This window comes from Rattus norvegicus, chromosome 18, assembly GCF_036323735.1.
Source record: "Rattus norvegicus strain BN/NHsdMcwi chromosome 18, GRCr8, whole genome shotgun sequence".
NCBI lineage: Eukaryota > Metazoa > Chordata > Mammalia > Rodentia > Muridae > Rattus > Rattus norvegicus.
This window is the reverse complement of record NC_086036.1, coordinates 35,659,287-35,683,756: the sequence shown is the minus strand read 5'-3', so window position 1 is coordinate 35,683,756 and position 24,470 is coordinate 35,659,287. Positions and strand designations below refer to the sequence as shown.

Here is a 24,470-nt window from a genome sequence, read left to right as displayed (position 1 = left end):
ATGTTTTCAAACAGGAAAAAAAATAAAAATGATGTTATACAGGGTTAATGATTTTTCTTGCCTTAGTTATGTGACAGCACTCTGTATAATTGTGTTTCTGTCATTAATTTCTGACAACCAGACAAGAGACTACTAGATCCCAGAGACCTGCTAAATACATTTGCACTCTGTTTTTCATTCCTAATCAGAGGGTAGATACCCTTTCAGCAGGTTGTTCACAGCTCAACTTGTAGCAGTTTTTTTCATATCATTTCTTTCAAAGTTATAGAAATTAAAGTTGAAATAGAACAACCCCACCCCTTTGTATCCTATGCAACCCTTTGTTCTTTAGCTATTGGCCTGTTTTATACAACCATTTATATCTGCTTATTACAGTTAAAAGCTGCAAAATGTTAAACAAAAGTAGGGGTGTGTCCCTAGGGTACAAATGTGCCTGTAACCACCCCTACATCCAGTGAAGCCCCCATTTGGTCCATGCATAGCTTCACCTGTCCTCAATCTTCCCTTAGGCCAATGAGAAACAAGTGTAGTCAAAGACTTTGGGAAAGAGAGTCTTTTGTGAAGTCCCTGTCTAATGAAATCAAATTGACACATGTCTATGTCAACACATGAAATAGAATTAACCCCAAAATCAAATCTTTGGTGAAGTCTAATGAATCCTTCCTCCTTATTTTGAGACATAGCCTTTTCATGGAGTACATATATGACTTCTCTTGAGGAATGCATTCTTTGAACTAGCAAGATGAAGCTATGCGCAGGGGAGCTGTTAAAATTAGTTCATTGAGTAAGGGACTGAGCACAAGCTCCTAGAATTATCACATGCACCCCACTGAAAGCCGCACAGATTAGTTCATGTAGTTCTCTACAACTCTTGTGCATACAGTTACAGGTCACTATTGTTCATCCTATGGAAGGGATCACAAACATTACCTCATTTAACTGAAGTCACATGGGTAAAAAGAAAGGTTCTGGGATTGTTCCACCAAGAGGCAAGTTACATAGGCAAGAAAGCAGTAGATTCATGGACACACATGACCTGTCCCTTCCTCCTCCCCTCTAATCCTATACATCTGGTAGCTCACACATCAAATGTTTGCTGTGGGGGTGAACGGGAGTTGCAGATGAGCTGGCCAAGTGCAGAAGAATATAACTTCTGGAAGAACAGCTGAGTGCATGCCCTTCTAACATGGTTCCTTCAGCTGTCTGAGTTTCCTTCTGACTTTTACTCAGGAGCATGGACCATTACTGGATGGAAAAGCAGACGTTGGGTGTTTTTTTTCCTGCCTTGCTTAGCTGAGGGTCTTCTCACTTTCTCTCCCTGTCCTTTTCCCAGATAGAAGAAACCAAGCTCCAATTCCTGTTCAGGCAAACAGACACACCCAGCACTCTAAGCTCCATAATAGAATGGCCCAGAAACCTACTGGGGATGTCTGGAATTCTAAGACACATTTCTCTTGTCTCACTTTTGTGTGCCTGTGTTTATGCCATAGAAATACTGGATAATAAGAAGGATAAGTGAGACTTTTACCACATGATGATAATATATCTTGTACCTCCTATAAAAGTACTTCAAATCTACACTGAGCTTCTATAGCCACAGCCCAGATTTTATTTGAAGAGAGGCACCCCTTAGAGAGTGAAGAACCTCAGCTGTGACCACAGTACAAGAGGTCCCTGGAAGGCAGGATCCTTGGGTCTGCCCTTGCCTCTCATTTAACTGAGACTTTAGACAACCTTAGAATCTGCACTGACAAACAGATCTTGCCTCTCTCTGATCCTCGAGGTCCCTGCTAAAGAAAATGACCCCAGGAGCAAGCCTCTTCCTCTTCTGTTCCACATTCACATAGAAGAGTTGCAGTTCTTCCCTCCCACGAGGAAAGTGTGAGTGGGGCGGGGGTGGGGGGAATGCATGAGAGTTAGCATTGGCTTACCAGGACCAGCCAACATCTGTGTTGGATATAACGGACTCTGGTTGCTTTTTGCCCTTAACATCTTTGCGTTTTTCTCATTTAGGGAGTAGACTTGGCTAATAGACTATAGAAGAGGGCAGTGGAGTAATAATGAGGGATGGGCCCTTTTCTTTAAGCCGAGCTTTAGATCAGTGAAAACGAACATTATTAAAGTGATGCCATGATTCATTTGCTGTCACTGCTGTGTCTCCTTCAATGAAGGCTGCCATTGATAAAGGCACAAAGGCAGCAATTGCCCCCAAATCTAGACTAGGCAAACAAACAAGCAAACAGAAAACAGCTCTGGGACTGTGCTCGCATGAGCCTTTTTGGCTGCCCGTACTGATATTTTAAATATGCTGGCTGCTGTCCAGTGGAAATGACTCTCTTCTCAAAGGCCCAGTAATACTATGGGCTCTGTGTGAGGTTATCAGGGAGCCTCCTGTGCCTAAATCTTTGATCAGCACATATTAGGTCCTCTGTTTAAGGAGAAGAAAAAATCCACAAGCAATGTTGAATGAATAGAAACATCTGGTATTGACCTGCAGCATTAACTTTAATGGAGAAGAGGACTGAAAGAGCTTGCTTCTGCTCCTGAACACCAGCCTCTCTTTCACCGACGACTTTTGAGAATATTCATTCTTAAGACCTCAAGATAAGATCCAACTGTAAGAAATGGGTATCAAGTCACTGAGCCAAGAGGAATGGGACATATTAGCAGAACAAACAGATGACTGTGGGATAGAGCCTGCTCTGGGCAAATGGGCCAGAAAACCCTCCAGTGTTTACACTTCTCTCTTCCCTGTCCGTGACCCCCAAAACCTGTGCAGCCTTTCTGAGCATGTTTTAGGCATCAACTTGAATACTTCTGGTTGTAAACAGAGACATCATTCTCTTACTATAAATGACTTAAAGAATTCATTCAGATCGTTAACTTTCAAATAAAGGAAATTGTCACCATGACTCCTTGAACCTGAATACAATATAAATCTTAATTTATATCGTCTCTCTCTGCCTTTGTACATAAATCACAAAGTCATTAGACTTATTAGCAGCAATTAGGCCCATCGGCACATGCATGGCTAATTTTGTCTTTTAGAAATACTGGCTAGGAAGCAGCTCACTGTTTTTTTCTTTTTCCTCTATTAGAGTTGGACACTCAGATAGAAAGTTTTTATTCTTGCTCATGTATTTTCCAAGATTTTCAGAGTCTCGCCCTATGACAGTTGTCATCTTTCTTTGAACTTTGCAGTTATTCTTGGCATTAGACTATTTAGTAAAGTTCATACATTAGTTGGCTTGGTTCACCACTGTAACCAAATGCCTGAGAAGAAGCAACTTGTCGGAAAAGGAAGGCTTTGTTTTGGTTCAGAGTTGGGTTCATAGTCTATGTTTTCAGGGGAGGGATGGCAGAAGACAGGTCCAGGGCAGTTAAGAGCCTGAAGCTAGAATGTTACACCTTCTCGCATCCTGGCAGGACAGAAAGTAGAGAGGGAGAGATGCTAGCTGGGATTAGGATTTTTCATTTCCCCTGTTTTATTCATTCTGAATCCTAGCCCATAGGACAGTGCAGCACACATCCAGCCTGGGCCTTCCCACCCCAGTTACACCTCTCTGAAGACACAACTGAGAAGTGCCTTTAGATAATTTTAAACCCAGAGAAGTTATTAATTTAAATTAACCATTGCACTTCCTGACCAAGCTAACTCAGTCAGTCAGCAGGGTCTCAAGCAAGGGAGTGAGGACTGAAAAAGAAAAACAGACAAAATTATAACATGACTTCAGCCAGTACTGATGCTGAAGCTGCTTTATTTCTCTGCGGTCTGCTTTTATATCCTTCTAGGTACATCCCCAGAACATGGTCAGTTCTTAGATCAAACACAAGTAACCAAACGAAGTAGTAAACAAGAAGATCACATAAGATTGTAATTAAGTAGGAAGCAAAGAGATCACAAAAGGTAGTAATTCAGCAAATTAGTAAACAGAGCCTAGTGGTCACTGTTTCTGACACTCTTATCTGAGGCTACTTCCTTGTCCGAGCTCAGTGACAAATGCCAGATTCCTAGAAGCAGCTCCAAATGCTCTCAGCAACGTCCTTGCTTGGTTTTCAGGGTACAGTCAGTGAAAGCACATTTTAGGGCACTCAAGTCAGCATGGACAGTGCAGTAACAATAAGTCTCTGTTTTTACTGTGACAAAATGTCTTTAAAAGGAAACTTAAAAAGCGAAGTGTTTATTTTGGCTCACAGTTTGAAGGGGTCCAGTCTGTGAGGAAGGGATAGCATTGCAGCAGGTGCCTCCCTGATGATGAGAGAGATTCCTCACCTTCTCACATCCTAGTGAAGAGGAAGCTGAGGATGGGAGGAGACAGGACCACTTTTAATCCCCAAGGCCATCCAGTGACCTCACACATGCGCCTATGAGGGACATTTCAAAGCAGAATATTTTTGGTGTGATAGTAGTCATTGGATCACTCTTTTCTGCAGTAGAGAAGGAAAAGCATGGGAGGTCACAGTATCCGTGGGCCTGGAACATGGAAAACATTTGCATTAAGTGCTACATGGATTGTGATGGTGACTGCATAATGTAACCAGATGCAACAGAAACATTTTGATATTTTTCTGTTGTTGAATTACTAATATTTATTACCCATTAACTATGTTAAGATTGTCACGGGAACATCTAATGTAGATAATATATAAAAAGCATTAGTTTTCCAAGATTTGGTATTTACTGTGCCTTATGTTATTTCATTTAGTATCTCACTCAATCCTGAAAAGAGATTGATTTGATGGAGTTCCAGCAGAGTTCTTTCTATTTTATTGTTGAAAAAATATGTAAAAATTAACCATTTAGTGCACATAACCCTCAAGGGACAAAGGTCAAAGCTGACTAAGAACCCACATTCTTAACTCTATTATATGGTGCCACCTTACTTGCATACCACAGTTAGGAAAAATCTCACATTTCTGGAGACATAAAATTTTGCCTCTTTATCAAGTCCTCACTATATCCTTTCTTGTTTTCCATGAAGCATAAGTTGTACAAGAAATAGGAAGAGCAGCTAATTAGCAACCCTCCCAAGCATGGGGGTTGGACTAGTAGTCACTGCTTTGTAACTGGAAGCCTTTTGCCCTTCATACTCAGAGCACCAGTCCCAACCTGTCTTACATGCACAACTTGGCAGGGAGGTGGACCTCAGTCTCATCCCCAAGGCTACTTTGCAAGGAAGAAGAGAAAATGTCAGCGAGAGGTATGGGGACTTCACTTTCTCACTGAGGTCCTCTGCTACACATCATTGTAGCCAGAATTCCAGAGGTGTTTAGTTTTTGTAGCTCTGAAAACTCCATGTAGTCAAAATATCCCTAGAGTTATAATTGAAAGCTCAGCGTTTCTTTACAGGTGAAAAAACAAAGACTCAACTGAATAAGGGTTTTTCCCATTGTAGGTTATTAAGCATAATCTTAAATTTTTTCCATAAAAAAGTAGTTGAAGAAGAATTTATGAAAAGGTATAAATAAAATAAGGACAATAAGCATAAATGCCAATGAAATTAGCAAGAAACAGCAACTAGGAACCTTATTAGCATGTCCCATAAGGATTTTATGTCATTTATTAAATCAGCACCACATGTGGATTCATGTACTTAAATGTTCCCCTTTGTCTTTCTACAATATATTAGTACAATTTTTCTTATTTTAAATACTTTTCCATAAAATTGCTCTTAACCTGCTTAATATATTATCCCATTGCTTGAGAAATCCAGTTAAATTAATCCATATTTTTTTTAAATTTTGAATTGTCTCTAAGATCTTTTTAGTAACAAAAATGAAATGGCACTAATTTAAAGATCTAGGTTTATATTTGATATCAAATGAAAAACTACCATGTGGGGAAAGAATAATCGTCTAGTCACTCAGCTCACAGATCTCAGTAAACGAGACCAGAATCCCAGTCTTGCCTAGAATCTCACCATTGTGCCTTTTTTTTTTTCATGGAAAAAAAAGTTCTTGTCTTAGTTTTCTTCACTCCCTCACTCCTTCATTGAGCAAGTTTGCTTCCTTGGCTTGCCTTTCTGCTTTCTTAAAGTGCTGATATCTGTGGGAGTGCACGTACACAGTGTCCAGAAAATGGAGGTTACACAGCTGGGGAGAGAATTCAACTGGCTTTGCCTTGCCCCTCTCCTCACAGGCTTGACCTGGCAGCCTGGAAGCTGGTTTTCCTTTTCCAACTTCTCAAGGTTTGTGTTTCTTTCCGGTATTCTTTCCAGGAAATCTACATTTGGAATTGTCCCTTTTTTTCCCCTAAGAGCTGATCTGTGCCCCAGATCAATCCTGAGGAGATCATTTTGTGTTAGGGATATTGATAATTCACAAGTGGGTTTCTGCTTTATCCAATAAGCCAGGTTTAAATTGTGGCCTGATAGAGAGGGGAAACTTCCAGCCACTTTAAAGCAATTGGATATAATGTTCTGCTTTTAGAGATTTCGTTCTGACTTATTCCCAATGAAGATACATTTTGTGTTACAGTTCTTCCCTGATCCTATCACAGACCCTTTTTGCTACAAGAATTCACAGGAAAATGTGCTTTGCTTGGGTAAGGGCAGGAAGACAAATGTCCTGTTTTTCCAGCCCCTTTGTTTATATGCTTAAAACACTTTGGGTAAGAGGTAGTGTCATTTGCCAAAGGTCATGTAAGTTTTTTTTTTCTCTTTTCCTTTAAGTGGCATTTCCCCTTGCTGGATTTGGGGACTTTACTCACATGTTTTTAGGTAAGGGAGAGGAGAACGTTAGGAACTAAACCATTCCTAACCCACATAGATCCATACATTGGCTTCCTAAAATGTGTCTGTTTGGAGACAGGATCGATTGTTAAAATGAAAATGAAGTCAAAAGAGTCAGTAAGAGCCAGTCCCCATCCAATGGGAATAAAATAATTTAAACATACAAACAACCACTCCCACACATACACCTCCACATATATAGGCAGAGAGAGAAACATTCAAAGACCCTCAGAAGAAGAGAGAAGGGAGTGTAGGAACTCAGGAGGGAGGTCTCAGCGGCCACACCTGCTAGCCCGTAGCCTCAGACCTGCAGACCCTTATAGGCCCTCACAGGGTGAAGGTTAAAGTCAGAGAATGAGAACATTTGAACACTTATCTGGTGACAGGAATCATTATTTATAAGAAATTATATTCAGAGATGGAATCATAGTCAAACCTTGTAACACATCTGGTTATAGTTACTATCAGCCTTTCCTCATAGACCAGGGATCGAAGGTCTGTGGTTGTTGATTGAGGGAGACCCAAACTTACCTTCCTGTCTGACCTTAAGTCTTCACTTACTATACTCCGCTGCTTTCCAGTGAAGACACCGAGCAGGATGTGAAGAGCCCCTACTTACCAGGAGCTTTAATGTTGGGAGGAAGAACCAAACAACCCCAGAGCCTCAGTGAGTTGAAGCCAACCCTCAGATTAGACAAGTTTGCCTTTTAAGTTTAGAGTAAAAGGTGAGGTAGGGAATATAAGCAGACAATGTAGTTGGATTTCTCTAGAGCTATACTTCCAAAAAATGAGGGGATCTATATCTACACGTAATAAAGAATTAGTGCGCATAGTGACAGATCCCTGACCCTTAAGAAATCTGAGCCTCCAAAAGAGAATTAATTACCTCCGCTAAAGCAGCAAGTCAAATCCATACAGACATATCATGAGGAGAATCTACTTTTCCATAACATGGTTTAGAATTATTTCGATTAATCTGAAGATTTATTTTACGTGTATTGAAGTAATAAAATGATGAACATGCAATTATTGAAAAGGAAGAAGAAAGTGAAAGCAGACAGGCAGTGCTCCCTCGTCTGTGGCTGTGGAGTCTGCAGATGGATGCTTGTTTACATGTGCTAAATTTGCTTGATCTGCCTGTTGGCTTGACCTCGGCAAGCTTCAGCTTTGCGACAAGATCTTTAAACCAGATGTTGGCTCCAGCATAGCCCAAGCCCCTTATCTTACTGAAAAGAATCCCCTCAGTGCTCCATTGTGCTCATTCCCAAATTTATCCTTCATGGCTAATCATGACACCCCTTTAGCATATAGATCTGGCCAGGTAACTGTCTTGGTGAAATGTCTTCTGTAGTGCCACCAATAAAATGCAGGCCCTGACTCCCAAGGCTACCACCTGCCACCACTGACTTCTGGTGGCATGTCCTCCCCTCCTGCTTGTCCTTGATCATGTGCCTGCCTCTAGCTTATGGTGTCTGTATTTCCTCTTGTCTCAAAGTGACTGTAGGAATTTTTCTAAGACCTCACTGTTCTTCAGATCTTTCTTTACTGGCAACTTCATATATGTTCCTTCTTGGAAAATATTCAAAAGCAGTTCTACACTCTCACCTCCTCTGTCTCCTGTTTTCTAAATGTCCCTGGCCTCTGCTGAGATTATAACCTCTGTCTAGACCCTTGTTTGTTCTTTCCCTTTTCAATCATCATAGTGGCAGATTGTTCTTTGTTTACTATCATATCACTAGATACATTTGCAAACATCAAACAGAGGAACAGGTATATACATGAATAAAACATCACACTGCACCTTGGCTTTAAACTAATGGGCTCTCTCAGGTTAATTGGTTCAGGGGCATCAAGGGGGAAAAATGATATATGAAAGCAGACTGTGGGATCATTTAAAGAAGGGAAACAGCTGGAGGCGGTTAAAGAGGTGGGGGAGAACAGGGTGGGAGTTGGGGGTGGGAGGGGGACAAATTAGTACAAAGCATACTGAAGCATCTGTATGAGAATGCCGTAAAGAAACACATTGGTAATATAAGAAAAAAGTTAACTGTAATCAGAAAAAGCCACTAGATTATCTTTTCAGTGATAAAGGGACCATATCTACTGTATATTACATGCTATCTAAGCAAGGCCTCTTGGTACCCTCAGGAGTAAGATTGGGAAAGAAAGAGGAGGACTTGAAATGGCATGGAGCAGGGGAGTGCTGACACACATGTGTGAGAGATTGTACTTGGCTATTTTTAATACACCTCACAGTGTGCATCTTTTGTCTTTTGCTGGGTAGATGGTCGGCAACTATAAACTTGAATCTGAAATACTTCCGGCCAGATGTGCATCATAAGGGTTTACTGCAGAACAATTCCAAAAGGTTGTTCTCTCACATGGTAGGAAAATAGAATGTTAAGTGATGACCTAGGAGAAGGGAGCATGGCTTCATGACTTTGTGATGAAGTCAGCTTGTCTTAAAATATGGGGACATACTCTGTAATGTTAGTATGACCTTGGCCAATAGAAAGCAATCTTGAATGCCCTGTGTTTTTGCCACTTGTTCCTCGAGCCTGAGGATTTGTTGAGGATGGAGGAAGCTTTGTAGCAAGTTGGGATTTTTTTGAGTGGGGCCTCATTTGTATGTTTCCAGAATTCATTTCAGTTCAGGTCTTCCTTGTTCTCAAAGCATTTGTAATTTTCCCTATAAATATAATTTGGTGGGGAAGTCTGGGACCAGTGAGTCAAAGTAGCTGTTGCTTTAATAGGCCCCTTTCTAATGAAAGCAAGGCTGTGGGTATATATAAGTTTTTCAGCTAGATAGAAGATGGTGACCAAGAGAATTACTCATGACCATAATATCCTTTGTGTGTCAAGAAATGACCACAGAAAATATGGCCTGACTTCCCGCCTTAAGTTTCTTTATAAGAATTGTGCTATGTACTCTTTGGTTGGTGGTTCAGTCTGTGTGAACCCCCATAGGCCCAGGTTGGTTGACTCTTGCTCTTCTATGGTATTCTTGACCCCTTCAGCTCTCCTCATTCTTCCCCAAGACTCCCCAAGCTACTCCTAATGTTTGTGGCTCTCTACATCTGTTTCTATCAGTGGTTGGGTGGAGTCTCTCAGAGGAGAGTTATGCTTGATTCCTGTCTGCAAGCATAGTGAGTATCATTAACAGTGTCAGGGGTTGGCCGTCTCCCATAGGATGGGTTTCAAGTTGGGCAGTCATTGGTTGGCCATTCCCACAATCTCTGCTCCATCTTTATCCCTGCACATCTTGTGGACAGGACAAATTCTGGGTTTCTCTTGGCTTTTCTCAGATTAGACTGCCTGTCCAGAAAAAAAAGCAAATATCTGCTTTTATATTTCTTACCACAATAAGTTATTTTACCAATAAAAGTGGACAAATACACACACACACACACACACACACACACACACACAAAGAATTGTTCTGTGCTCTTTATCAAAAACTAGTTAAGGCTTATTTCTTCACTGAGCTGACCCAAACTTTAAAAACAAAGTGAAAAGTCAAATTGTTTTTTGAGAACAGAGGAAATGGAGACACATAGACAAGAAGATGGATGACTTCATCCTGAGATGTGGGTTCTCACTTCTAAAGGAACCAACACTTGATGGATATCTTCTATAACCAGAATTTAGAATCATGGCAGTCTTTTGAGGGCAACAATCATGTTCTTGAAGGTCTTTCTTCCTTCCTCTGTCAGGCTACCCTGGCACAGACCCATGGTTAGGTTCTTAGACTGCAAAGAGGATGAAGAGCCCTTCTGTGTTTCCCTATTCAGAAGAATCAAGTCTGGAATTCCAAGTTACAGCAAGCTTGAACCCATCTCTGGTCTTTGAAATTGTGGCTTTCTCCAAGACCCTTTCTTCCTGGCCCTCTCCCTGGTAGGAGCTGGGGCACTGCAAGCTGTGCCTTCTATCAAACGTGTCTGCTGTGGGACAGTTTTAGGGAGTTGCATAAGTCAGTGGTTGCATGCTTTTAGCCACAATTCCCAGGAAGTCCCCATCAACTTTTAAAGTATAATCTCAGACTTGGAAAAGGAGCCCTGTGGCCTCTACAAATTGCTGGGCGCTGTCATTTGAAGGTGCCCCTCACATATTCCAAGGCTCAAGGCTGAATTTCACTTCTTGGAATTACAGTTTGGCTGGCTTTCAGATTTAGTGAAAAAGTTTCTTGTTTCGGAAAAGCAATGGGGTGAGAATTCACTAGGCTTCCTGACACTGTAAAGAGCCACTCAAAGCTAGCTGTCTGTCAGAAATGATTAAAGAGGAGAATTGCTTCTTAGTAGAGGAGTGGGGAACCATTCATCTACACAGCAGCAGAGATGACATCATTTGCTGGAGCCCCAAATCTATGGACAACCATTTGTTGTCTTTCTAAGGACTTGAGAGTCTCCAGTGTAGTATTAACTCAAGTCCATCCATTAATATCATTTTCCTAAATCCCAGGCCCCCATCTCTGCCACATGTCTCTTTGGCTAACCAGTGCCTCAAAATTATTATTATTATTCAGCCTTGGATCTCACTTTTGTTACTTTCCTGCCCCTCTGCATTGATAAGAATCTTGTGCTGAACAGTGGTGAATTTTTGTACATCGATCCCTCTCCTCCAGTCCTTTAGAAACCAAGCTTTCCTTGATAATATGCTGAGCATTTTTTTAAAAAAATCTATGTTATTTGTGTCACATCAGCAATCAATTTGATCTTTATCCATTTTGTAATTTTCCATATGGAATTTCTTCAGAAAGTTACAAAGTGCCTTGTACATTTTGCAACTAAACAATGCAAGTAGTTAGGGAGTTTTTGCTATTCCTCATATTACATTCTGCATCCCATCCTACTGCTACCATGATAGCAATCTGATGTTTATCCTTCCAGATCTTCCTCCTGTTCACACAAAAACAAAATGCAAATTGTGATCTCTAATCCTGGCTGGCTGTTAACTTGATTGCATCTGGGACTAATTAAATCCCAAGCATCTGGCACACCTGTAAGGGATTTTGCCTTGATTGAATTATTTGAGAAAGGAAGACCTACTATAAATCTGGATCATCTAAGGTCTATAAACCCACCCTAAATCTGGACTAATACACATGTTTAGATTTAATTATTTTGTGCATCTTGACAAGAATTGCATTCTATTTTGTCCATCCAACTGTACTGTGGTTATGTGGGGTATATTTTAGCTCAAAATATAGATTTAACTTCCTTTGGCACACAAAGTAAATGTATGTAAAAAATAATGTTTGGCCAGAGAAATGGCTCAGGGGATAAAAGTGCTTGCTGGCATGCATGATGACCCACGTTTGATCTTTTGGATATATGGTGGAAGGAGAGAACCAACTCCCAAAAATTGCTCTCTGACCTTCACAATCATGATGTGGACACACACACACACACACACACACACATACACACACACACACACACACGAAAGAAAGAAAGAAAGAAAGAAAGAAAGAAAGAAAGAAAGAAAGAAAGAAAGAAAGAAAGAAAGGAAGACAGACAGACTGCCTTGGAGATAGGATTCAACTCAGTAGTTAGTCACTTACATAGCATGCTGAAGACTCTCGAAATGTTCCCAGTATTGAGAAAACAGAACAAAGTCTCCCAAGCATTAATAAAATTGTATTTTATTACTAATAACTCATGCCATGGTTTTATCATAGTTATTAAGTCGTGGTTTACTGTTGGATGTTCCTTGTTCTCTTGCTTCTCTGTCTGCTCCTTTTCTGCCCTGCTCCAAGTCCTGGGCTTTATGCCCTGCATTACCCTACACAGCCTCATTCATTTCATTCACATGGTATCCGTAGGAGACTGGAGGGGAAGGAACAGGGAAGTCGGGGTATGTTTCCTTCCTGTAGGGCTTGATTTATCCATGAAAGGAATGTATCCAGGGAAGGAGTACAGCCCTCTACCAAGCAGCCCTCAACATACATCAATGCTTTTGAGTTCTAGGAACCACTTCCTCTTCTGTTACGGTCAAGGCTGGATGGTTACAAGTCCTGAGTTCATGCTGTTGGCAGGCCCTGGATGTGCGTGTCCAGTGAATGTCCTTAACCCAGGTCCACACTGTGCAGACAACCCCATCATTAAACTCTGCTTAATAATTCAAGGTCAATGTTAACTACTCCCAGCTCTTTCCCCAAGTGCTAAGGGGACTTCTAGACTGTCCTTTTTCCCCCCTGCTGCCTGCAATATTCCCAGTAGTTTCTTTATCTCCAGCATAATCATTCTGTTGACCTAATTCTTTTTACATTTTTTAAGTAGTCAGTCTGGGATTAAATTTCATATGTCTTTCTAAAAAGATGTTTTCTTAGAGTTTTCTATTATTCACAGAATACAAATTGAACATCGTTAAGTATTTGCCTCCCATCTTTGGTCACTGTTTGAATATTATTGGTATCAGGCAATCCACAGCAGGTCCTCTGTTTCCACTGGAATGCATTTCTTACATTAGAAACTGATTCTCCCTGACTGGCTATGTGACGTCAGACTGTGAGTTAATCCCATCAATTCATGGGGTTGATGAAGGCATGTAAGTCAGCATTTTATTGAGATTTCCTTGAACAAAAGTATCGAAACTTAGGACCATTTCAACATCTAATGAATTTCCAGTAAAAGTTGTAAATCACAGTAATCAATACTGTTATAACTTAGTACTTCCTTATTCTGGTCAGAATTTGTTCTGACCACACCTGTGTGTTCAAATTAGCAATTCAGGAGTTACTTCAGGAATATGTCAGACAAGGCCCATGTGAGTTTTTTGATCTCTGCAAAACAGAAGACCCCCCCCCAACCCCAACCTGATACCATTGCTGATAGTTGATGGCAGTCCGGCTTCTATCTGGAGTCTCTCCCGAGTCTCTCCCTTTGCAGAATGCATGACATTGTTTACCATCGCAGCGTCACCCTAAAGAGTTTCACCACCATGAAAAGTCTCAATGTGATCCTTTTACCCACTTGGTCCCCTGGACTCCTATCTGCTGCCACTCAGTTTTACCTGTTTTGTTTTTACTTTGCATTTTTATTTGTGCTCTGCAATTACTTTAATTATTGTTTCATTTCTGCCTATCCCTGACACCTTGGCTAATTGTCTCTGAAGCCCGTGTTTTGGTACTGAATTAATTAGCTTGTTTGTCTTTAGAATCAAGGCCAAGGATGAATTTTCATGTTCATTTCCTGGTGAAATAGGCACAACACTGACAGGACGTGGATTTTGCCCAATAGCAGTTCAGTTCCACTTCCTTAGAACAGACAGAGAGAGAGAGAGAGAGAGAGAGAGAGAGAGAGAGAGAGAGAGAGAGATCACCTATTAGTATATGTGTGGGTTTGAAATTCTGTAGAACAGAAGCAGTAGAATGTGCATATGTTATAAAAGGGGGTGGTGCTAGAATGCTTTTACACAATAAGGGCTGGATTGTCCAATAACGGCCATCTGTATTTGGTAATGGCTGAAACCCCCATAGCTGCTCAGTTCATGAAGCCTGATCCCTCAGCTGTTTGATCTCTTGCTAAAGACTTGGAAGATTTCAAAAGAGTCTCTGCTCTTCAGTCTACATTGGAAGAATGAAGAATCTGGGTCTAATTGGAGCATAGGATGTATTCACCAGCAAGAAACAAAGTCCGGCAGGCAAGCAAGACTGATTCATTTCTTCGCCATTTTTACTTCTGGGTGGTCCACGAGAATGTGCTTCCTTCCCTCTCTTCCCAATGAATGAGTCCCTTTTCCTTTTAGTTAAACTTTCAGCTGATCTTTTCTGGTAATTCTGAAAGACACACTTAAATGTATCTTTCAGTTGACTCTGGGTCTTGTGAAGTTGACACTCAAAATTAATCATCACAAAGTCCAAGGAACAATGCAAAATCCAGAGCAGATGGTATAAAGTAGGTTGTCAAAGTTTTGGATTTTCTTGGGTCCTTCCTGGACTTCATAGTCTGTTCTGAGAGCACTGCGTTTTAGATGGTTTAGTATAGTGAAAACAACTACTTTTTTGTTATGCTAACTCTCTGTGGATTTGGCTTTTGTCCTAGTTTGCCTTCTATAGCTGTGATAAACACCACGACCAAAAGCATCTTGGGGTGGAAAGGGTTTATTTGGCTTACACGTCCACATCATGGTTTATCATGAGGGAAGTCAGGGCAGGAACTGGAGGAGAGATGTTTTCTGACTTGCTTTCCCTTGAGGTTCAAATTCAGCAATCTTTCTTATACCTCCCAGATTCAGCAGTCCAGGCGTGGTACCATGCACCAAGAAATAGACCATCCTACATCAATCAATCAATCAATCAATCAATCAATCAAAAATGTCCCACAGGCTTGCCTACAGGTCAATCTGATGGTGGCATTTTCTTATCTAAGGTCCTCCCTTCCCAGATGATTGTGTGAAGTGAACAGCAAACTAATCATCACGACTTTCATCAACACCTACCTAATAAAACTGATAAAGTGGAAGTCATAGAACAGTATCTGCAGAAGTACTTATAAAGGTTCCCCCTATAGGCCATCTGTGTGCCCAACCCTCCATTACGTCATTAGTTTTCATGCCATGACTTAAGCATTCTTATCTGTGCTCTGGAGATTGTGAATGTGCTTTTAAAAAGATATATACTTCTCCCAGCCATCAGTGGAGGGACAGATGAAATCCCTATCTAAAACCACACACCAACATAGTGGCCAGGATACAAATGCAGCTCTTGCTTCCCATCCCAGCTCCCTGAGTCCCGTGCAGCTCTGCAAAGTGCTGTTAGTGTGTGTGTCTGTCCAGAGAGCAATTTTTCCACTTTCCCCAACTCAAACACCCAGTGAAGGCTATACCATGTTTCTCTTTTTTTGGCTTGAAATACCTTATTTTTTGATAAATTATACTTATTCCCAATTCTGGTCCTTACCTTTGCCCCCTCAAGCTGACTGTCAGACGATTCCCCCATAATCTTTTCTCTTTAAAGAGATGCCTAGTACCTGAGAAATCTCTTCCACTCTACCTTGGGTCCTGCTCTTGCTGGCCCATGTTAACATACACTCTTATTGGTATATCTTGGTTCCTGTAACCTGTATTAGACTGGTCCCTGATTCAGTGCGGCAATGGTATTTTTAAAATATATATAACATTTATTGCCACGCAGTGATGGTGCATGCCTTTAACTCCAATATTTGGGTATTAGAGGTAGCCAGATCTTTGTGAGTTTGAGGCCAGCCTGGTTTATGTAGTGAGTTCTAGGACAGCCAGGGATATGTAGAGAGACCCTGTTTCAAAACTCAAAAATAAATAAGTAAATAAATAAGTAAATAAATAAATAAATTTGTTCATGTATTTTATGTGTGTATGGGGGGTATATTTCTAAGGAAGAATCACATGCCAAAATGTGCATATGGAAATCAGAGGGTAATTTTAGAAAGTCCATCCTCCATCCACCATGTGGATAGATTTCAGGACTTCAGGTTTGGTGACAAATTTTTACTAATGGGACCATTGTGTCAACTCCAGGCTTGGAATTGTTGTTACGTCATTTCCCTTTTAGATCAAAGTGAATGTTTTGGTCTGGTACTCGTCTCTTTTTAACACTGTCCATACACTTAGCAATCTTTGAAGTCAAATAGTCAACTGAGGTCATCTTTTTGAATACTCTTTGAGGCAACTGATGCCAGATGGAATTGGAGTGTTTTAATTGTGTGTATCCCTAGATTTACTATTTGGGGCTTTTACTTTATTATAGCAAGTTGATTTTTAAAGGCATTGTATAAGGATAACATTAAGTAGATAAAAGCATAGTTTGATTGAAGATATGTCAAGCATCATGAGGAGTTGTGCAAATGACTACTCTGGTCAATGCAGATCTAGCCGACCTACAAGAATGGGAATTTCTCCTGGCTCCTCCTGTCCTGTGCTAGCATCCTTCCCTCCAGGCTTCTTTACCCTGCCTGACCATCCACTTGAGCTTATTCATGTCTAGACTCCCATTGAAGATTGATTGTTATCAAGGAGCTGGGATTAAAGAGCCATCTAGAGTTCATTCCCCTGTCCACTGTGACCTGGGACAGACCCCATCACTCAGCAAGCCCTTTGATAACACATCTTTAAAATGGTTGACAAAAAGTTCTGTTAGAAAAATGCGCATGGCTGGCTTTGATGTTCTAGTCCCTGGGGCAACCACCATGCCCTAGTTCATACCCCTGTTAGCTACTGCCTTCTTCAGTCCTCTTCTCTTTCCACTTTTATCCATTCAGAACCAAACCCAAGACGATAAATGAAAGCAGAGCTTTCCATTTACTGTGTACTCAGCATAAGGAGCTACATTTTGAAAGGAGTTTCTCAAGTTCATTTGCATCTAGCAAGCCTCTGTGGTCCTTGGCATATTTAGATGACATGAGGAAGAAAGTGGGTTTGAGACCTTTATCAGTACCAGTTTAGGAGTCTGGAATGGGTTACCCTGTCAAACTGTGCCCTATCTCTGGGAGGACTCTGAGCTAAGAACTTACATTGCTCCTGAGAGTCCATCTTCACATGGAGATTTTCCTCTCTGTTTCTCAAAGTCATGATTGTCACCCTGGGCCCTAGAAACAGATCCATGTGTTGGGTGAAGAGCCTGGACATGGGCCAATTTCAAGACCTCACTGCCCACTCCCAGTTCCTGCTGAAAGGGAGTAGATTCCTATCTTTCATGGGGCCTTATTTGCAGAGAAAGAATGACCTGGAAGGACCAAGGGAACTTACCCTGTGGAGGGTGGGTGTAGAAGGAGAAGCCTTGGCTGCTCTTGGTAAGAACACAGAGCAACTGCTGAGGGCAGACTGGGGTCTAGAGACTCTGAAATCCCCTACAAGGATTTTGATTAAAAAGTGTTTGTTCAATTCTTCATGACAGGAGCTTTGCATCGTAAGTGATAATGTGAAGGGATAATATGATAATATGATCACATGCACTAGGGATTTAATGTTTAAGCAGGGGTTAACACTTCACAGAGTATCCCCCTAAATCCTTACCAGAATTACAAGAAAATGACATGAGTGTCCTTATTTTATAAACAACGTGCCAGAAACCCAGAGAGGTAAAGTCACTTGTCCAAACACAGGTAATGTTAAGCCTCTCGAAAGGAACTGTATTCAGAGACAGGCTGAGCACTCTGAATGCTTAGAGCCTCACTGATACCTTTTCTGAAAACATCCCCACTGACCATCCATTAATCAATAGGACTATCTTAGAGAAGCATGTTTTCTCTCTCTTTTGAATGATGCTGCTTAGAGGAAGGATATCAACAAGATTTCATCCATCTCCTTTACCCATCCTGATCTATTCTTCAGGGTGAACTTGTTTTTAGGAAGTGAATCTAATTGCCCAAATGGGAATTTATTTAAAATAACCACCTGTGCCTTCATCTACATCATAAAAGAATCTTGAATCTCCACAAAGAGTCAGAGTCTGTTTGTGTTTTGAGTCCAGGTCACGAGAGACTTGATTTTGGAAAACTCATTTTTCTTCTTAAGTTTTCCTTTTCTCTTCTTGGGACTTTAGCTTTTTATTCTGAGTAGCTGGGATGCCAGCAAAGTATAGAACGGACACACAGAGTTAATTAAGCATTGCTCTTTGACCGACCTAATGACTGGAAAAAAGTTAAGAGAAAGGCTCTGGCTTCAACTGGATATGTCTTCATTGCCTTAGAGGCAATGACATGACATTCTTTCTATTAGAGACTAGAGGAAAGGCTAAGATGTCAAACGAAAGGTCCAGTAGGCTTGAGTTCCAGACCTAGCCCTTTCTTTTTCTATCCTAGTTTGAATTAGCCATCTCTCCATTCATTCCTGTCCTTAGCAATTTAAAGGTTTTCTTTTATATTATTTTTTCTTCCTTCCCCTCCTTTATTTAGTCTTCAGTCACTTGCAATTCCTCTTACAAACTTAGAATTTTTAGTTTCTCTAATCATTACTAAACCCTAGTAAAAGTAAAAAATAGGACTTTTATCACACTTTAAAAGCCCTTACTACCCTGATCATAAATCAACTCCCTGATAAACTGCATTAACACTTTTGGGCCGTAAGGGGCAGGTCTAATGCACTGATTTATAAGCAGAGGCTGAAAGTTAATGGATTCCTAAAGCTACCTACCGCAGAGAACTGGTCAGCAGTTTAAACACCGTAAGACTCGGGTTCAGTATCAAAGAAGAGAGTTCTGCCACAAAGAGCCTTTGACAGAGATGTGAATATTTCTGGTACAGTAGCCTGGGGTGAGGAGCAAGGTTGTGCCAAGCTGAGACCACTGCACCTGCTTGCACCTATAAACTGCCTTACTCTATTGCTTTGAATAAGTTACCCCTGTGTGTAGCTCCCTATCGGGAAAACAGGTACTTGAATCTGTCTCTCACATGTGGTACTTGAAAAGGCTTTTAGTGGTATTAACACAGATATACTAGTAGAAGAATAATAGGATTGATATTAAATGATTACGGTATCTGCTGGGATGCTCTCTCTCTTCTGTCCTTCTCATTCCTGACACCAATCCTAGGAGGTAAAATAGGTATTATTTATATACTCTGTGCTAATAAAAGAAAACAAATAACAAACTAGCAACTGAAAAACTGAGGCTCTAGAGGGTAAATTCTAACTCAAGGTCACACACCTGTGGAAGTGTTTTTTCTTTTTAGAATTCTCATAGTAGTAGTAGGAACATAACTGGAACCAAGTCGATCAGCAAGCTGCCTGAAGTCCTGCTGGGCTGCAAGACACTGAGGAGCTTAACCCATAGTGGCTAAGTAGGTCCCCAGGTGATACATTCAGTTACTGATGTCAAACTCCATTTTGAGTATAGATACTAAAGTAGTTGCTCTGTTATCATGATAAAAAACATCATGGTTAAAAGCAACTTATGGAAGAAACAGTTTATTTGGCTTATAGTTCTGGAGGGAGAGTCCAAAATGGTGGGGGAGGCATGGCAGCAGGTGGTGGAACAAGAAGTTGAAAGATCATATCTGCAAAAGCAGACACAGGGCAGAGAAAGCAAAGTAGAACTGGGCCAAGGCTATAAACTCTGAAAGCCTGCCCCAAGTGACAGACTTCCTCCAACAAGGCTGGAGCACATCCCCAAACAACACTGCCAATGGGGAAATAGGTGTTCAAACTCCAGCCTCTCCAGTGGATATTTTTCAATCCACCACCATGAGTACCATTCAAATTATCTCAGAAAGCTCTGAAAATATCCTAATTCTTTATGTTTACCATTGTATGACAAAGACTGGGCATTCTGAACTAGACTGTGGTTGCTCGGATGATTCAGTGCCAGGAATAGAAAATAAGAAGCCACAACCCATATACGATTTGTTGACAATAACAATCACAGATGTTGGGTTTGTACTTACTGTTGGGTTTTGATTCTGTCATTCATGTATCTGTGAGTCTAGTCCATGAATTCGTAACAAACAATTGTTTTATGTGTGTAAAGATCGTCCTACCTGGTAGTTATATTCTTTACAGCTCTCTGATTCAGTCCCTTAGTACCTATCTCAATAGTTGCCTTTCAAATTCTTTAGTGTCAAATTTTTTAGTGTTGGCCTAGGCTTCTCTTCATACTGCAGCCCTTGTACATGGGAATAAAATGAATCAAGTGGGTTACTGTGACAGAAATGGAGAGCAAGTTGAAGAGTCCCCAGGGAATGTACATTCTTGTGACCCATTGGTTCAACCTTTTATATTTCTGCTCTGCATAATGGAAACAAGTAATAGTATTAATAGCAACACTAATAACCCATGGATCAGGGCCCTGCTGTCCTACTCCACCCCCCAAAAAAACCTATACCAAGTTTATTATTTGCCTTTGGACTCTGCTAAAGTTTCTCATTATGCCAGAAAGGGCTTATCTAATTACTATTTGAAGAGTACCCAATGATGTGATCCCAATATTGTTGATTCCTCTTGGGTCCTTCTGCTGTCCATGCTGAACATCAGGGCTACCCAGAAAACAATTACCCCTTTGCTGAGGTCACTGCTTGTCCAGGAAAGTGGTTCAGGGCTTAGGATTTAGATTATTCCTGTCTCACAATTTAGTTCAGATAGAATGCGGCTCCTTTCCAGTATTGGGCTCACCACAGCTCTTTAGAATAGGACTGAGCCATGGAGATGAATTTGTGTAGTTAACCACAATTGTTTCCTCAGGCAGTTCCTACAGGAAATGTTGCCCTCATTGACATACAGAACTGGAATTTTTTGTTTTTGTTTTTGTTTTTCTGGTATTGCTCTGTGTCTTGGCTATAGGCTAGCTGGTGGCTATGTTAGTGCCATGTGTAGAACTCATATAAAATACATATTTGTAGATAAGGGCAGGGACTGAGTGTGGATAATTTTCTCAGGTATATATTAGTTTGGACCCAGAGCCTTCTCATAATTTTGAAAACTAAAATTATAAAAATTTTAAAATTAATTTCTTTATTTTGAGACAGTCTCACTATGTCTCTCTGGCTGGTCTGGAAGCTGCTATGTAGACCAGGATGGTCTTGAGTTCACAGAGATCTACCGACCTGCCTTTTGTTCCCTAGCACTAGAATTAAAAGCACCACCACTCCTGGTTCATCCTTTCTCTTTAAAGTCAAGCAGAATAGTCAAGTCATATAATTTGTGAGGTAGATGCCTTTCTACCTCATTCTATCTACATTGACAAAATAGAATTCTATCTACATTGACAAAATAGAACCCTTGTCCATGTCTCAGCCCTCTTTCATTCATTTGATGAGCATATAACAGCTCTGGAGAATAAAAACTGAAAGATGAAAAGACACATGTTCCCAACATGGGCAGAGCTGTCTGCCTGGTCAGGAGACTAAATCAGCCTCTGGAGAACATGAGAATTGTGCAGAATTAATAGAAGTAGAAGCAGGTAAAATTTACTCTAGAGTCGGGCAAGTACATTATTTAACCTAGCAGTGTGACAAAGAAGATGGTTTTTAGATGCCACATGAACTCGGAAAAAGGCAGTGAGGACATATTTGCAAGGGCCACGGAGTCTGATATGCAATGCACGTCCCATGTTCATAGTCTTATCACCAAGCTAAACACTGGGCAATGCAGGATCAGAGCAAGAGCAGACATGGGAACAGAACTTAGAGCTACAGAGGTGTTGACTGTTTGTGGTGGAGCTTTTCGGACCTCCATGTTGCTTCTTTGCTGCATATTTGCTGTAGAGTTTTTCTAAATAATTAATCTGTGTATTTGAAAAATCGGCTCCCCTGATGATAAGACATGATGAAATTTCTTATTCTCATGCAACACCTGGAAGCAGAAGTTAAGAGGTAATTTTCTGTATCCCATATGGAACAGAAGCATCATCTCCCATTTTCTAGTCTTGATCAGAACTTGCGTTACTGAATCCAGAGGTCAACTGTCAATGGGACTTTCTTCTCGGAACCTATCTTTTATTTGAAAACAGTATTCTCCAGCAGGAGACAGGGAAGGAACATTAAAGTAAGATAGAGTTAAATGGTTCTGACCTGGAGCCTGATCTATTCCTAAAGCTCTTAGTAGTGAAGGGGAATATCATCTTTTAGCACTGAGATATAAAACTTCATTTTCCACATTGTCCTATTCCTTTGCTTATAATTGTCCCATGTGCATTAATATATTTTCATTCAAAATTAAACACTTAACAATTTCAGTGTGAGCAGCCACCTGCCTCTTGTTCCACTCACCTCCTTAATTTTGCCAATTGATTTTCTTTAGCTTTTCAAAGAAACAAGTATTTCCTCTACCTTGAGGAATATTTGACCTCAATACAGGTTGTCCCTTCTGCAAAAATTCTATATTGCTATCCCACGTAAATTTCTTTCCCCTTACTAGACTCTTCATAGTTTGTACCTAAACTAATCAAACTCCCCTGTGTCCTAGGATATGGAATTCAATTCTACATTGTTTTATATTATCTCTTTATTACTTAACTAAACCTTTTATGTTCTATGAAGGCAGTAACCTCCTGAGTCTTTTATACAAGTCCATGTTCCCCGTCTATACAGTTGTAAATAATTATTTGCTGAATCAGGGGGGTGGAGGGGCAGTGGCCAGATGGCTGGATGGATAGACGGATGAATGAATGGATGAATTGAATGTCTGTAAGTTAAACTCTTCATCAAATCCAATCAAATGGTAATCTTTATCCATGCCATAGCTCTGTTTAGCCAGTCTTCTGGGAATATTTTTCTAGTCCATGACTCAACAAAGACACAGCTCGTATACTGATTTCCATTCATTCAGTGCAATCTGTGATCCGCAGTACTGACATTGATTTATGTTCCTCTGAAATACAGAACATATATATGTATTTTTGTGACAAACTATACATCATATTTTCATTATTCCACATTGGATCACTCTTAAATTTCATCTAAGTTGCAGGATTTTTTAAAAAAGAGTTTATTATTTCCATGATTAAATCAATAAAAATGTGTATTCATTCATAGTCAAAGTGCATCATATAGTTGTAGGAAAACATTCTTATGAAACTCAATCCTACATATCATAGATATTAAAAAACACAGAAAATGCATTAACAGAATTGAGAGATACTTACTTTAATGAAGCACATCTAAATCATACTTTCTCCCCCCTTCCAAGTTAAATAACTTCAATAATTTTTCCAACAATGGTTCTCTTTCACTTTACAACTTCATCAACTAACAAAATTGTAATGTAACTAACATGAACTGAGTGTTTTATTAAGACAATGTAGGTAATATAAATATTCGTAGAGGCCTATGACAATGACAACTTGCAGATACAGGAAGTGGAACACTGGATTAGTTTGAATTAGAACTGGATCCCCAACAAAAACAACACATTCAATGCACTGAGCACACATCGGTCACTTACCCAGTGCTTTCTTGCTAGCTGTCTCAAAGGGTGGGTTGGGATGACCCTGGCAGCATACTCTTCCCTGAGGTACTGTGATAGTAATACATGTCTTCCTTCTTTTCCAGAGTGACCGTCTTCTAATCAAGGGAGGGAGAATCGTCAACGATGATCAGTCCTTTTATGCTGATATTTACATGGAGGATGGCTTGATAAAGTATGTACATGAAACCTACTCCTTTTCCACTTCCTTTCTACTGAGGAAGAGGCTTTGGTTTTATGAAGTGAATAAGTCAAGAGGATAAATTCTGAGGATGTATTCTAATTGTACTAAAGGGAATGCTATGGGTCATAGATGATTGGATGATGTGATCCCCATTCTTAAGGATGTTGAGAATTGTGCATGAGTGATAGCATCCTGAAAATACCAAGGCATATGTAATATGTTCTAAGGTGAAATCAGGGTATTCACAGACTTTTTTATTATCTATACTGCTTTACATGAGAGAAAACTTAAAAGTAAACTTGACAAAATGGTAAGGCTTCAAAGAGCAGATACAAATAAGGCATACATTTCAGGCCTATTTTCCAAACACATTCATCTGGATTCTACAATTTCTTGGTGAAATAGCTTCTTACAGAAGAATCATAGGCAGTTAATGTTTAAGTATCAGTTCTTTAAATAGTGGATTTCAAAACAGAATTTGATCTACATGGTATTACATCATGAACAGCAAGCTACACCATCATATTAATAAGATGTCATTTATGTCTAGAGTACCCAATTCATCCTGTTAGCAGGGCTACTTGCTAATGGCAAAGCATTTGTGTAAGGTGGTGTACACTTGCTATGTCACATTTTATGGTAGGCATTGCATGTTCAAGTCAGCATTCCTCAGTCCTTGGGACCTT

At 40.3% G+C, this 24,470-nt stretch overlaps 1 protein-coding gene across 3 annotated transcripts in view; it reads left to right on the top strand.

Moving 5' to 3' along the window:
- Dpysl3 (dihydropyrimidinase-like 3) overlaps nucleotides 1-24,470 on the top strand; it is a 105,796-nt gene that overhangs the window by 47,396 nt on the left and 33,930 nt on the right. For 2 of the 3 annotated variants that reach the window (NM_001398556.1, NM_012934.2), the window contains 1 exon segment: nucleotides 23,687-23,775. In NM_001398556.1, coding sequence (NP_001385485.1) covers nucleotides 23,687-23,775 — 89 coding nt within the window. 3 annotated transcript variants of the gene reach the window in all.